Source organism: Prionailurus bengalensis, chromosome B2, assembly GCF_016509475.1.
Source record: "Prionailurus bengalensis isolate Pbe53 chromosome B2, Fcat_Pben_1.1_paternal_pri, whole genome shotgun sequence".
NCBI lineage: Eukaryota > Metazoa > Chordata > Mammalia > Carnivora > Felidae > Prionailurus > Prionailurus bengalensis.
In genome coordinates, this window is record NC_057349.1 from 8,855,968 (window position 1) to 8,873,012 (window position 17,045).

The window sequence follows — 17,045 nt, forward strand, 5'->3', positions numbered from 1 at the left end:
TAACTGTACAAATATGTATCGAGTAATTACAATTGTGTGTCAAACTCTAGACCAAACATTACCAGGTTTTTATCTACACCTTTCTTTCCTACCCTCTGACTCAAGATGAGATGCTTCAATTGAGCCAATGGTCAAGGTCCTGAAGTTGGCCCAGCTTAGTTTGGCAAGAAGAACAAAGTCCTGTCATTCACAGGTGGACTTCTGCCAGCTTGACCAAGTGACTACTCCAAGAATTCCTATCCTATGATCCAGCCATTGCTCTACTAGGTATTTACTCAAAGGCTACAAAAATATTGATTTGAAGGGACACATGCACCCGGATGTTTATAGCAATATTATAAACAATAGCCAAATTATGGAAAGAGCCCAAATGTCCACTGACTGATGAATGGCCATAAAAAGAATGAATCTGGCCATCTGCAATGACACGGATGGAGCCAGAGTGCGTTATGCTAAGAGAAGTCAGAGAAAGACAAATACCATATGATTTCACTCATATATGGAATTTAAGAAACAAAGTAAGTGAACATCGGGGTGAAAAAGGGAGAGGGAGAGAGGCAAACCATTAAACATACTCTCAACTGCAGAGAACAAACTGAGGGCTGCGGGAGGGGTACTGGGTGGGAGAATGGCTTAAATGGGTGATGGGCATTAAGGAAGACACTTGTGATGAGCACTGGGTGTTGTATGTAAGTGGTAAATCACTAAATTCTACTCGTGAAACCAATATTACACTGTATGTTAACTGTAATTTAAACAAAACCTTGAAATTTAAAACAAAAGAATTCTTACCCCCTTTCCTACTCTCTCTGGAAAGACACCGTGCAGCAACAGTGACCAATACAAGTTTCCTACCTCACTTCTGACATGGGGCAGGTTTCTTCCTAGTTTACAAGGAAAACATAAAAAGAAAACAGCATGATTTCTTAAAAAGAAGGTCCATTAACAGGATATTCGAAAATTAGAATTTTCTTTCCCCTTTTTGCAAATATACAGACTTGTCTCCAACAAGAGATTCACAAGGGCCTTGGGGGACCATTCTTAGAAGAGTTGACAAGCAGTCTATTAATGGTTTCTGTGTCCCAAGAAAAGGAAGATCATTACACAGTAGAGTCAGCGGGTCAGAAACTCCAAAAAAAGAATTTTCCTGAGGTCAATAACCTGACCTCAAGACTCACAATCTAGTAGAATGTCAAACATGTAAACAAATAATAAAATGTAATATTCAACAATAGATGTTTGTACGGGATAAAGAAGTAGCAGAGAATAGAGGGTGATTAACTCGGTGGAACTTGGAGGTAAGGGGGGCAGTTAGAAGGGAGATGACCTTCCAGATGATACTGCCTTTGATAGGAGTTCCAAACAAAGAACAGGTTGCCAGGCAGGATTACATGAGTGTGTGGGTGTGTGAGTGTGTGCGCGCGCAAGTGCACGCACATGCACACGCGCATGCATTTGGGAGAAAGGGGGAGCATTTTCAAGGGAAAGGAAGAAAACGTGCAAACACATGATGTGTTTAAAAAATCATATAATGTACGGGAAAAGTAGAATTCTAAGGAGCCACAAGAAAACAAGCTAGAGAGGGAGGCAAGAAAGATTTTTTTTTAAAGACCTTATTACACTAAGAAATTTTACCTTCACCCTATAGCTGGGATGGAACCACTACGGGGTGTGAAGGAAAGGAGAACATGGACTGGCCCAGAAAAGTAGCTGAAAACAAGTTAAAATTTTCCTGTGAAATTATGAGCAAGAGATACTGAGGACGGTAACTACAGCATTAACAACAGGAATGGAGGGAGAGGGTTACATTCAAAAGATATGTGTCTAGTTCGCGGCAATCTGACGACTCCTGAAGAGAACACAGTGGTTCACTGCCGGTTCCAAGAGGAACACTTAGGAATAAAAATACTAATAAAGCGAGCAAAAGTAAAGAGAAAGAAGATGGGGCACCTGGGTGACTCAGTTGGTTAAGCATCCCACTTCGGCTCAGTTTTGAGAGTTCAAGCCCCGCATCGGGCTCTGTGCTGACAGCTCAGAGCCTGGAGCCTGCTTTGGATTCTAGGTCTCCCTCTCTCTCTGCCCCTCCCCCACTCACACTGTCACTGTCTATCTCTGTCTCTGTCTCTCTCTCTCTCTCTCTCAAAAATAAATAAATGTTAAAAAATTTTTTTAAAAAGGAAAAAAGAAAAGAGGAGGAAGAAAGGTTAAAAGGAGAAAGGAAAAGATATTCTAGAAGGAAAAGAATCAAAGAAAACTCACAGACTATCTGGAAGATGACCGTGCAAGCAAACAAGACAGACAGCATGAGTGCAAACACCAGCGTGGGGGAGCCGGGGGGAAGGTGAGGTACATAACATGGGTTTCCACATGATGACTGGAGGGGTCAATGAGTCATGTCAACAGAGAAGTCCAGGAAGCAGTCAGATATGCACGTCTGGATCCTGGAAGGGGAGAGGAGAGTCAGAAACAGAAATGTGAGAGTCATCGGCACACGGACGGTATCAGAACAAGCGAAGGAAATGAGAAAATGGGAGGAGGAAATGTCAGCTCATACTAAGCACGGCACTGTTCAGGGACAAAAACCTCACGAGGCCATAGCTGATCCAGGACATACGAAGTCAAACAGTCCACTATTTTTGAACTAACATTCCATATGGAGGGAAACGTGCTGGTGAGCAAGGAAAACTGAAGCAATGAGACTATGCCTGGTAAAATTATACTCAGGCAGCTGCCACTGACAGTTTAAGGACATAAAACTGACAATGAACTGAAGCCACTGCATACAACTAGAAAAGCCAAAATTGAAACACCAAAGCTAAAAAAAAAAAAAAAATAGACAATGTACAGTATTAAAAATTAAGTTTATGCTTATTTATTATTCTTTTTTGAGAGAAAGAGCATGCAAGCCGGGGAGGGAGAGGGGGAGAGAGAAATCCCAAGCAGGCTCCATGCTGCCAGCACAGAGCCTGATGCGGGCCTTGAACTCACAAAGTGTGAGATCATGACCTAAGCTGAAACCAAGAGTCAGATGCTTAACGACTGAGCCACCCTGGCGCTCCAAAAATTAAGTTTCACAGAACAACTTCTGTAAGGCCAAACTAAAACCTACTGTTAATTTTCTCTTCCAAAAGATAACCTGATTACTAGTGAATCTAGGTTAACAACACAATCAGTCAAGCTTTTTATTCTTTTATAAACTGGATAATTACTAACTGAAAGGCCAAGCATTTCTCTGTTCTTAATAGGTTAGCTTTTTTAAAACATTGTACAAATTCATGTTCAAACAATACTATGCTGCGTCCCCAACTTTATGAAGAAGAACTCCAAGTTAAATCTACATAGAGCAAAAAAATGACTTCATGATAGGAATGACCATCCAATAACTTCTGTGTTCTATCAACAGAATGCTATATAAGGAGCTGTCCTGTACACAAAAAGATGTTATACAAAGTAAGTAGCCTCTGTCTCAACCGTTTTCTTCTCTATTCATTCCTTCTTAAATTTCCAATTGTTCTCTCAAGTAATTTCACTCAGATATCTAAACCTTCCCTTCCACATTACCATTTATTTCTATAGCAAAGGTGGTTCAAAGAACCAGTGACTCTGGTCTATCCACTATCAGCAGGGCTAAAACCACACTGCCCGTTTGGGTTAATCATGCACCAGGTCAAAAAGAGGTTGACAGCCCATATGATCAAAGCAAGCTGGCTATTCTTTCTGTCATTTATATAGAACACACAAGATGTGTTTATTTTCACCAGCCTCTGAATGACCTCCTTTAGGTGGCATAGAAAAGATCCCACATTTCTATAAAGCATTAACCAAAGGAGTTTTCTTATTTGATACTCTCATTAAGAGCAAATTTTATTTTTTTGAAACTTTTGATCTTTTTCAAGAGCCCCTCAAGTTAAAGGCCATATTGTCTAAATCAAACTGGTGTCATGAATAAAACAAGGACAGGGCAACTAGCAAATGCTCAAGAGGAAAGTGCACACATCCAATATGCTGCTATCACAAAACCTGGGGCTCATTAGTGATTTTTTTCAAAACCAGCAAAGGCAACAGCATTTAAGATTTCAAGTTCAGAAAGCAGCCTCCCCCCACCAAAATCACTCGACTTCATTTTTGCTACTTAAAACTCCCACTCGCTTATCAATCTGAATACCAGTAACACAAACACTGTAAAACCTTAATAATTAGATCAACTAGAAGAGAGCCAGTATAAAGTACTGAGCAGCACAGCCTACAGATTAATATAGACGTGCACTTTTGCATCGGGTACATTAACTAGATTAACGAATTAAAGATCAAATGCTATATTATCAGCACTAGCTTATAAAATGAAGACTTTCAAATAATTTTAAGCCACATTCTCTCTGACCAACATTAAATAACACTGCCTACAATACTGTGTATACTGTGAAGTTTGACCATCGCCACCAGGGGGAAAAAAAAATCAGTCTACCACTGTCTCATTAGGATTTCACAATTCATGGATTTTAATCAATGAGATCAATGATTCATGAATCTTAATATTAATGGTATTAATAACATAAAAGACAGTAGATAAATCCCTTAGAGTTATCTCTCTTTACTCCTGCCTCGGCGACTCAAGAGACAAATATGAGGTGATGAGTAATTAAAGACAAACAATTATTAAATACCAAAAATACAATGGGAGAGAAACAAAAGCAGAAGATCAGAAATGATCACATTCAGGAATGAGCGGCAAAGTGAAGCAATCGTTATTCGTACAAGATCTAGATTTTTAAAAAAATAGGTCTCAGCTCATCTTTGTAAATCTCTGAATTTGAGCAGAAGGGATTAAGTGAAGCAGAACAGGAAGAAGGAAAAACCTACTGGACTCTCCTGAATTTAAATGTCGTCTCACTATCATCAAAAAAAAAGAAAATAAAAGAAAGGAAGAAGAAAAAAAGAAAATGAATTCAAGAGAGGACACTGAAAGGGAAAGGACAAAGCCAGGAGACTGGAGGAGAGTGTTGACGACTGAGGGCGCAACAGAGTGCACAAAGGAGAGTGTAGACGACTCAAGGTGCAACACAGTGCGTAAAGGAGAGCGTAGATGACTCAAGGTGTAACGGTGCACAGAGTGTAGATGACTCAAGGTGTACCAGAGTGCGTAAAGGAGAGTGTAGACGACTCAAGATGTAACAGAGTGCATAAAGGAGAGTGTAGACAACTCAAGGTGTACCCGAGTGCATAAAGGAGAGTGTAGACGACTCAAGGTGTAAGAGTGAGTAAAGGAGAGTGTAGACGACTCAAGGTGTAACAGTGCACAGAGTGTAGATGACTCAAGGTGTACCAGAGTGCGTAAAGGAGAGTGTAGACGACTCAAGGTGTAGCAGAGTGTGTAAAGTATTCATCTCCCATCCTCTGTTAAGAGATAGTGACGACAAGGGAGGAAGCAGCAAAGTAAAGCACGAGGCTTGACACAAGCAGGACATCACTGAGAGTCTCTCCATGTATAAAAATGTCACTTGAATTTGACGTTTCCTCAGCATTGTTATTGTGTCTTTTACCGGATTATATTTATTCTGGAAACAAATCAAATACTGGCATAGGCTTTATGTTAACAAGAACTGGTTGTGATTACCAAAAGCCTTTAAAGCCATTAAAAGAAAAAAAACAACACTACTTAATAACCTCCAATACTGTTTTTACGTTTTTCTTTCAGTTGAGCAGAAGAGTGCACTAAAGGAGTGGGCTTGCTGCCACCAGTGTTTAAAGACGGTTTTCTCCTGGGATGACTTCATTTAATCATCCCAACACCGCATCGTTCCTGGGAACCACATTCACAACACAGCCATGTATACGACAAAACCCACTGACACATGTTATATCTGAGTCTACAAACAGTCTAGGAGCACAGCCATTAGCTACATTACAAAACAGAATCACAGAAACCAAATCCTCTGGGTTCTGCACGGAGGGGGTATCCACAGCATGAAAATACCCTTACATCTTATTTACCTTTCCTAGAAGGAAAGAGTAGATAACCTGGGGACACGACCGACTTCTCATAAAATGAAAAGCATACTTTGAAAACGAGCAGCATCTGGCAATCATCATCTTCGGCTTGCTCCCCACCGTGACTCCACTCCCTCGCGCCACCCTGCATCTCCACCACCCTCCTCTGTTCCCCACCGCAGTGCAAGTGGTCCCCCACCCCCCGCTCCTCCTGTAGTTTCTGAGTTGAGTATACCATCACATTCAGCTATCACTTCTGTGCAAAAAGTATAAACTCTGTCTCTTAGTGTTGGTCCCCCTGATGACTGCCTGAGTCCTACAAACGCTTCCCTGACAGCTCTATCTGGGGGGCACAGTAAGAAAATGACTGAACACAGCGACTCCAGTCGGACTGCCTAGGTTACAATCCCAACTGCACCATTTGGGAACTGAACGGCCTTACAGAACTTCCTCTGGAAAACAGATGCTGCCTCATCTGGAAAAGCGGAATAAAGCTGTAAGCCACAACTCAGTGACAGACTGCAAAAATTAAGCTAGGTGATATCCCACTGAGGCAAAGCATTCCAAACAGTGCCCAGCACACAGAAGGCACTCAATAAAGATCAAATAGGATCATCACTTTATTAGAGTATTTATAGCTGTGACTTCAAATACAGCCTGTTCCAAACCAAAACATGTCTTCCCTCCAACTGAACTCCCCGTCTGGCATTCCCCATTATACTCTAGCCAGTGGTCTTAGAGTCATACTCATCAATGTTGAAAGGATAAAGAATTCTTCTTTTTTAAGTCAACTCCTTCCTTCCCTACCCGAGCGCCTCCATGTGAGATGAGGTCATCGGCTCCTAAACTATTGCAACTCTTGCCCTCCATGGACTCCTGAGCTATACTTGTCCTTACGCCCAACCATCCTTCCCAGTGCTGCAAGAATTAATCCTGAGAGACCAAGGGAGCAAACATGGCTAGAAAAATAGTTCTTTTAAAATACCTTGTATTGGGGCGCCTGGGTGGCGCAGTCGGTTAAGCGTCCGACTTCAGCCAGGTCACGATCTCCCGGTCCGGGAGTTCGAGCCCCGCGTCAGGCTCTGGGCTGATGGCTCAGAGCCTGGAGCCTGTTTCCGATTCTGTGTCTCCCTCTCTCTCTGCCCCTCCCCCGTTCATGCTCTGTCTCTCTCTGTCCCAAAAATAAATAAACGTTGAAAAAAAAAATAAAATATAATAAAATAAAATACCTTGTACAGTAGTATAAAAATAAATACTGTACAGGTACAAGGAGAAATAACATGTTTTTTTATATAATAATAAATGATATTGGAATAATGTGGTTGTCCCTACACTGTTAAGGGGAAAGATCTAAAACAAGTACAGGTACTATACGAAGAAATTATACATTCCCGGAGAGTCAAAGAAGGCCCAGGTACCTTACTCGTGGACTGGAAAACTCAAAATGTAGAGATGCCAATTCTCCTCTCAAAGTCACCATGAGATTCAATCTTATCACAATCAGAACCTCAACAGTATTTCTTCCTTGTTGAACCTAGAATCTGATACTAAATTTATGTGGAAGGACAAAGGGCAAAGAAAAGCCAAGATATTCTTGGTAGATATCAAATATCTAGACTTAATATAAGGCTGTATCAATCACTGTGTGGAACAGCACCAAAAGAAAGAAAGAGATCAATGGAACCACACAGAGATCCCAGGGACAGACCCAAACATCTATGGACACTCAACATCAGAGTGAGTAATACATACACAAAAGGAAAAGAATGGATTTTTTTAAAAAACAGTAAATGATATTGAAAAAAATTCACTTTCTACATGGGGGGAAAAAAGGACACTGGACCCCCTTCCTGGTACCATACAACAAAAATTAACACCAGATAGATTATAAACTTAAAGTATAAGAGGAGACATTTAGAAGACAATATTACAGAATACCTTAACTCTGAGGTAAAGAAAAGCTTCGTAAATAGTAAGAGCACAGACCCAAAGGAAAAAAATAAATTTTAATCCAAAATTTTTCTTCATCATAAGATACCATTAAAGGAAGTGGGGAAAAAAAAGCTACAATTGATGTCTGCTGCCTATACAACATGTAAAGATTAGTATAGAGAATACATATAATATATTCCCACAAACAGTAAAAAAAAGAACAGGAAAAAATATTTAAAAAGCCATTTCACAAAAAAAGATAGACCCAAATGGCCAATAAACATATAAAAAGATGCTCAACATCATTAGCAATCAAGGAAATGCAAATTAAAACCACAGTGAGCCATCACCTCTCCCACGAGACTGGCAAACACCTAGAAGTCTGACTATATGGAGAACTGGCAAGAACGTAGCGCACACCCGTTACGGCAGGCAGTGAACGCTGGTACATCCATTCAGGAAGAAGAGTCTGACATTACTGACATCTGAATACACATTCACCTGTGACCCAGTGGGTCAACTCCTATGTCCGTATCCTAAAATAACGCTTGCCCGTGTGCCCCAGAAAACATGTTCACAATGTTCAGAGCAATAGTGTTCATAAAAGCAAAACGCTGGGAAAACTCAGTACTCGATCAATAATAAGATGAACAAACGGTGACAAATCCATCCAGTGAAACGTAAGAAGGACCAGTTATTTTATATCCATCAAATGGATAAATCTAAAATCCTATTGCTGAAGAAAAGAAGCAAATCTCTAACATCAGTAAGTCCAACAAATGGAGTTCAAAACAGGACAAAGCTAAACCACACGTTGTTTGGGGCTATACTCTTCCTAAATGTGGATTTACTAATAAAAGTGAGGGAACAACTCAAAAGTCAAGGTAAAGATTACTTCTTAGGGATAGGATACAAAAAAGGGACACGTGGTGGTTTCTAAAGTCTTGGCAATGCTGTAATTCTTACACTGAGTGGTTGCCTATATAGGTGCTATGTTTATTATTATGTAAACTGTACATGTTTCATAAATGTCTGATATATTTCATTTGATGTATTTGACAGAAAAACCCACAGGAGCTGAGTATGAACGGGATGTGGAGAGGTGGAGCATGTAAGAAGTCTGGCTGGAAAGACAAGAAGGAAAGCAGCAGCACAGCTACAAGGGGCCCCGGGACCGATGAGACCCGAGCAGGGACAGCTATAAGGGGCCCCCGGGACCAATGAGACCAGAGCAGGGACAGCTACAAGGGGGGCCATGGGACTGATGAGTCCTGGGCAGGGATAGCTACAAGGGGGCCCCGGGACCAATAAGACCCGGGCAGGGACAGCTACAAGGGGGCCCCGGGGACCGATGAGACCCGGGCAGGGATAGCTACAAGGGGGCCCTGGGACTAATCAGACCTGAGGTTTCAGTACCCATGGAAAGGCACCAGTGAGATGAAGAGACACTGAAAATATAGGAAAAGGAGGACATAATTTATAAACCAAGGTTTCCAAGAAGGTGAACAGGAGGAGATATAGAGCACATATGCAAAAGGATACTTCTTTCACTTGAACGTGAAGGAACAAAAGAAAGAAGGACTTAGATGCCCTTCTCCTCCACTGAACTTCACTCCCCTCAAGGCCAGGCATCGTTAGTATCGAGAACAATGTTAATGGGCAGGAAAGAGAAAAGAGGGAAAGACTGTGTTGAGTTGATCCAACAAGTGTAGACTGGGTTCCCTGAGAAGAAGACGTCATTACTACTCAACAAATATTCAAATCACCCACGGGAAAAGTCCACATTAAAGTTACATTCTTTATCACGTAAAGTCAAAACAGTATAATCTTAAAACTCCAATTCATACTTTTTTTGATACATACTAAATTTCATATATATGTATACATTTACATACATGTATATATATGTATATATGAATATATATTATAAATATACTATATATATGTATAAAATCAGGGAACTTTTTATTTTTTTAGGTTTATTATTTTGAGAGAGAGTGAGCGAGTGCGCACAAGCAGGGGAGGGGCAGAGAGAGAGGAAGAAAGAAAATCCCCAGCAGGCTCCACGTTGTCAGTACAGACCCTGATGCGGGGCTCAAACCCACGAACCAGGAGAGATCAGGACCTGAGCCAAAATCAAGAGTCAGACATTTAACCGACTGAGGCACCCAGGCACCCCTATTATTAGGGAATTTTTTAGAAGTTGATTTCCTGAAGTTCTTCACTTATTTAAAAACAGGGAAAAAACAGCTTCCACTTACTTTATGGAGTTTCTAAAGTGGTCTTCAGCTGGGTTTTTTACAGTACAACTATTCAGGAGCCATAGATCTGCGTCTGATGCATTTTCTATTAAAAAACAGATATAAAAAAGAAATTTCAGTATCACATTTAACCATTCACAATCACTCAAACGCTTACCCCAACAGCACGGTGACAGACGCAGTGGACAGTCAGGTACGTTGTCAACGGCATCACGCTCCCTAACTGCTCTACAGACTATGGAAGTATTCGTGAGAAATACAAAAATTTAGAACCTGTGCTGTATCTTTTCAGTGAAAAGTATAAATAAGCATTTTCTTCCCTTACTTAAAAACTTCCAAACACTTGAGTGGAATATGCAGTTAACTGCCCCTTTTTGGACCGTGTCAATATTTTCCAGGCGGAGATATCATACACTGAATATTCTGCAGCTTGAGATGCTGTTAAAACTATAATTTGTCTTCCCTGAAAAAGTTAATCATTTATGTCAAAGTGAGCCTTTCATGCCTCTCACCAGTTTGATCCAATATTGTTATGTATGTGGTCCCCCCCATCCTGGGTAGGGTCATGTCCCAACACCCCCAGGGGATGCCTGAAACCAGACACTACTGAACCCTATAGATGCTGTGGTTTCTCCTGAGCATACCTATCTGTGATAAGGTTTCATTTATACATCAGGCACAGTAAGAGAATCACTAACTGATAGTAAAATCGAACAATTATACTCGTATGGTACAACAAAAGTTATGTGAACGGGTCTCTCTCTGTAAAAGTATCTCACCGTGTTGCACTCACCCTTCCCCTAGTGACGAAGTGAGACGGCAAAACGTCCACGTGAGGAGATGAAGGAGGTGAACACACAGGCACTGGGACGTAGCGTTAGGCTACTACTTGACCTTCTAGCAATACGCCACAAGGAGCACCACCTGCTGCTGGACTGTGACTGACCACGGGTCACCGAAACAGCCGATGAGGGCTGGGGTTGTGGAGGGGGGACTCCCGTACGATGACAAACTCACTGGCAATGCAACCGAGAATCCAAACCCATCAACTTATGAAGCGAGTTTGTAAATGCCTACGGTGTTTGATGCTATTGCGGCTACCCTGCCGTCTAACAGGACGTACACACCGAAACAGGACTCCCACAACAAAAAGAAATCCGAAATCGAAGACTGTAGCACCCACAACGTATATGACTGGAATACCAGAAGCTAAGGTGTAATGACATGAAGAACCACGAGGACAAGCCGATGTCAGTGTGCACATTCTCCACCCAGGAAGGGAACCTCAAGTGACAGCATTCTGTCAAAGGGATGGCGAGCACATCAAAGCTTCTGGCCAATTGGCAAAGACTTTTTCTCCCCCAAATATTTTATTATAAAAAAGATGAAATATTTTTATAGACACCAGACCAAAAAATTCTTGAATCGATTAAAGACAAGGTGCCTCTACCTGTTTATCAGCTGAAGGCTACGATCCCTCCTTCCCTGTCTCACTCCTTCCATCCGTATCCCCCTCCCACACCTCATGGTCTATTTTCCCTCCCAACAGCCAGAGTGACCTTTTACTTTAAAAATCTGGTTATGTCACTTCCCTGTTCAAAGTCAGAAATGATGAGTATTTACCTACCTGCCCGTGTCCCCTCCTAATTATTCTCCACGATGCCGCCTGAAAGACCTCCCTCTAATACCAATCGTCTGATGACTTCCAGTGGTGATCAAGGCCTTTCCAGATCTAGCTACCTCCCCATCTTCAGTATGAATTTCTCCCTACATTCATCTGTCCCTCCAGCCACAGCAAACCGGTTGTAATTGCTAAAGCCTGCACTACTCTAGCGGGCTACAGTATCTTTGCTTCACTCGTCTGCCTACCTGGCTACCTCCTACTCATCTTTCAGGTGCAGCCTGAGGTCCGCAGATGCGTCTTCTCTGCACCCCATGGTAGACTGCGCCAAGACTATTCCCGCACTTCACATTCCGTATGAAAAGAATTCATCCCCCCAGCCTGTCTTCATTGCTACGTAAGACATACTGAAGACAGCATTTTTATCTGCTGCCCTCTGAACGTCCGGGGCTTAATACAGCGATGGGCACAGAATGAACATTCAAACACCCATGCAACACTGAACAATGTGCCAGGAGGCTCAAGAAGAGAGAAGGAAGACGCTAGCGCGGAACCACATGCATACGGCACTTCCGCCTTTCTGCTAAAGCTCTGAAGGCGAGACTCATGTTCGTGAATAAGCTTCAGCAATTTGTTTAACAAACACTTAGGGCTGAGACCTGATCTTATTCACAGTTATACCCCCAACACTTATTACAACACCTGGTCCATGGGAGATACCCATTAAGTATGTACTGGGGGAATGGTGAATTTTAAAGACAATCCTAAACTCCAAGCAATGTATTATACAGATAAGTAAAGGTCATGGATGTCTGTTAGCTAATGACAAAATAAATAAATAAATAAAGGCTAGGCATTTATCTAAAATCAACAAACACCTAAAGACAGAACTATCTGCACCAGATGCCAGCTTTTGTATCATGGCACATTCTTCTACTCAGCCACCTTAAAGCCATCTCTCACCCTACATACTGCAACAAAAGCCATCTCAAGAAGAACTCCAGCAATAAATAAGGCAAATTATTCCACTCCGTCTGAAATGTGGCAGAATGTACGGACTCTCAGAATAAGGTGACTGTTACGCTCAATGATCTAACTGCAATGAACAGGAACCCGATGAATATACCAAAATGCCTACAAAATTGCGCAACTTTTTAACCACCCCTCAAAAGACAATGTCCCTTCTCCAATGAACACGAGAGTCTCTTATCCAATTATTTCTGAACTCAGTTTTGTGTTAGTACATCTTACTTAATATTATCAAAACACACTATTTACAAGCACAAATCAGTCAGTACACAACAGTAACACAATGAGGATTTACTATGTGCCAGGCTCCATTCTAGGAACAGAAGATATGGCTGTGAAAAGAGTTTCTACCCTCAAGGAGTTTAAGTCTTGAGAAGGAAGTCTGATTTAAAAAAAAAAAAAAAAAAGACAGAAAACAAGGTAATTTCAGGTACTGGCCAGTGATATTAAGAGAATAAGAGTAATAGACAAAGAATAATTAGGGGGCTGCTGGCCAAAATAGGTCTCAGAGACCTCAACTCAAATCTGAGTTGAGACTTAAGTGACAAAAGAAACCTAGCATGCAAAGACCAGAAGAAAGAGCATTTCAAGAAGAAAACACCGCAAGTGTAAAATAAAGGCCACGAGACAAGACTGAACTTGTCACGTTCCAGTACCAGAGAGAACAGTGTGACTGGACACAGTGAAAGTCGGGACAGAAAGGTCAGAGAGGCAGGCAGAAACCAATCGTTACTTGACACAGCATTGTGAACGTAACGGGAAGTCACCACTGGGTTTCAAACAGTTCATCTCTACTTCAGAAAGCCCATTCCAGAAGTGCTGTGAAGACTACAAACAGGGAAAAAAGTCAAGTCCAGAAACCCAGCTGGAAGCTGACACACTGGTCTAAGACTAAGTGAAAAGGACGGCATAAACTGGACGGGGATTACAGCGATGGCAAAAGCACGAAGTAAATGGAGGAGGGCTATTTCGGAGGTAGAATCAAAAGAATTCACGGGTAGGTGAGACGGGAATGGTGCAAGAAGGAATCAAGTAGGATTCCTCAGCACACGGAAGGAACTTGGACCTGATCGTCAGTTGTTTGTGGTGCCATCTACTGAGCTGGGGAAAGCCTGGAAAAAAGAGATTTGGGGACTAAAAGAATCAATAGGGGTTTTAGGGGGCCGTGCTTTGTTTGAAATCCTTATTAAATCTCCAACTAGAAATACTGAGCAGCTATTGGTATAAAAGAAACCAAAACTCGCGGGAGTCTTTCAGCCTGGACAAATAGCAGAATCAAAACCCTACAGAACATGTCAGAATTTACAGGAATGGGCGAGATTACAGGAGAAAAAGAGAAAGGAGAGAGAAAGAAGTAGAGGGCAGAACACCAGGTCATTCAAGGTCTGGAGAAGAAGGTGAGAGGGACAAGGACATTGAAAAGGCACAGCACGCAAGATAAGAGGATAAAAGACAGAAAACATGGTGTGACAGAAATCCAAAGAAAATATCTGAAAAAGGGGTAATCAATTATGTTAAATGCTAAGAGTTAAAGAAAGGTTTCTGAATCTCTGTATCTCTGTGCCAACCCACAATCATTCAAAGATTCCCCCCCCCCTTTTTTCAACTAACACAGGAAAAAAACTCACTACAAAATGGGAGTGATTTGCCCATAAAGAATGCAGATTCCACATGATTTGCCCCCTTATAAACACATTTTCTGGGTTCTAAGATGCCAGCAACTGTCAGAAACACCATCAACTGTGTAACAGCTCTTCAAGAGGGGCAGAAAACTGTAGTCATGGTCTTATCAATTTGAAGATACATGCCAACTTCAAACATTAACACTAGCAGGGTAGGAGTGAATGGCATCAGAAACAGAAATCAACCAGATTATCGCTGTCCACCTTCTAGAAGAATCAAGAAATGCCAGAAGAACTGCCTTTCCAGGAACCCATCTCCCAAAATAAAGTCAACGTTCAAACATGGCACCGCTAGTGGATGACTTGGTTATTAGATTAAATGTCTGCAAAGAGACAGTTAACACCTTACAGTCTTGCCTCCATCGGAGCATTTTAGTCACCAACACCTCCAGTGTCGGAGGAGGAGCAGCAGCTAGAGAAGACCACTTGGGGAAAGAAGGACTAGGTAGATGGGCTAGAATGAACCCAGGAAGGGAAAGGCAGTAAGAAGGCAGCCAGCTTGGAGGCACAGGCTTGGAGAGGATCCAAGAAAGATTGCTACTTGAGATGTGGCCTCCAGTGCAGTCGACGCCTGACGTGCAGCTGAAAATCATCTACACAGAAGTCAAATATTGCCAACGCCAGAGCCGGGACACCAGGACTGGTCTGGAAGGGAACCAGCTTCAGACTAGCCAGATGGGATCTAGCTGTCAAGATCTGATTATTTTCAGTCTCTCATTCTGAAAACAGGGCTGCAATGAAAGCACTGTGCCTGTATCATTTTGTATGCTTCCCAGATTACCCTCGGAATCAAGCCCCAAAAAGTGGCATTGCTGTCAAGGGATAAACTTTTATGTCGTTCCATTACATACTTTGAAATTCCTATCCATAAAGGATGCACCACCTTGCATTTCCATGAGCAATGCGTGAGACTGCCCGTTGACCCACATCAACCCCCACACAGCGTGCTATCAAACGTCTGTACTTATGCCAATCTGGTGGGAAGCTGGGTCCCAGGGAGGTTTCAGTATGTATTTCTCTTGTTATGAAGGAGCTCAGCATCTTTTCATATATTTAAGGGCTGTTTGCAATTTTTTTTAATGTTTTCCATTTGTTCATGTCTTTTTGCCCATTCCCCCCCTACTCAGGCTAAACATTTTTATCTTGTTTTAATTACTAATATACACAAATACACACAAGGAATATTAATTCTCTGTCGATGATATACTCCAGTATTCTTTCCCACTTTGTCACTTTACTTTCTTACAGACCGTCTTCATGTAGTTTTATTTCTAAGATAACAAATTCATCAACCTCTCCTCTTATTACTTCTAGATTTTGAGTCATAATTAACAAGATTCCTCTATTCCCAGATTACTAAGGAGTTTGCCAATGTCCTCTCCTAACACACGTAAGGTTTTACATGTACATCTTTGATCTGTTAGGAATTTATCTTGATATGCACTGATCTCACTAAATTTTTTTAATGCAAAATGAAGTAAGATCTTATATTCTCATTTCAAATTGGAAACTATTAAAACCTACGACACTACCTAGTGCTAGCAAAGCAAATGGGACACCGACGCCTCACTGCCGATGGCAGTCTACACGGATGAAACTCTCTGGAATGCAATGTAGAACTGCTCTCAAAAATTTAAATGTGCATTAGGGTTTCTCTGACACACGCTTCTGCGCTACTTGCAGCACACACGTGTGTATTTATACACACACATATATGCACACGTACACCTATACAAACATACATAGAGAGAGACAAGTAATCAATGTTACAAATCTCAGTAAGCATTACTGACAAAGCAAAAAACCTAGAAAGCCTACATATCCATTATAAGGAAACTGTGAAAATAAATGAGACTACTGTTAAAATACCACTCAGCTTAAAAAGCAAGATAAAGCTATAAATGCTATTTTATAATTATCTTTGTTAAATCATCAGGTGAAAGAAAAGGAAGGTGCAGAGGGCAGGTCTTGTATTTGTTTTTTAAAAAGGGAAATTCCAGGGGCACCTGGGTGGCTCAGTCAGTTAAGCGTCTGACTTCGGCTCAGGTCATGATCTCACAGTTCATGGGTTTGAGCCCGCATTGGGCTCTGTGCTGACAGGTCAGAGCCTGGAGCCTGCTTTGGATTCTGTATCTCCCTCTGTCTCTGCACCTCCTCTGCTCGCTCTCTCTCTCTCTCTCTCTCTCTCAAAAATAAACATTAAAAAAAAATTTTTTTTTAAAGGTAATTCCAGGGACACCTGGATGGCTCAGACAACTGAGTATCTGACTTCGGCTCGGGTCATGATCTCACGGTTCATGGGTTCGAGCCCCACGTTGGGCTCTGTGCTGACAGCTCAGAGCCTGGAGCCTGCTTCGGATTCAGTGTCTCCTTCTCTCTCTACTCCTCCCCCGCTCACACTCTGTCTGTCTGTCTGTCTGTCTCTCTCTCTCTGAAAAATGAACAAACGTGAAAAAAAATTTTTAAGGCAAATTCCATTCTAAGTAAAGAGCATTTCTGAAAACACATACATGAAACTGAGGTGTTTGTCCT

At 41.7% G+C, this 17,045-nt stretch overlaps 1 protein-coding gene across 3 annotated transcripts in view; it reads right to left on the minus strand.

The window, feature by feature from the left end:
• Positions 1 to 17,045, minus strand: part of CDKAL1 (CDK5 regulatory subunit associated protein 1 like 1) — a 659,261-nt gene that overhangs the window by 535,729 nt on the left and 106,487 nt on the right. For all 3 annotated transcript variants that reach the window (XM_043590714.1, XM_043590715.1, XM_043590713.1), the window contains one exon: positions 10,182 to 10,266. In XM_043590714.1, the coding sequence (XP_043446649.1) occupies positions 10,182 to 10,266 (85 nt within the window). The remainder of the gene's footprint in view (positions 1 to 10,181; positions 10,267 to 17,045) is intronic.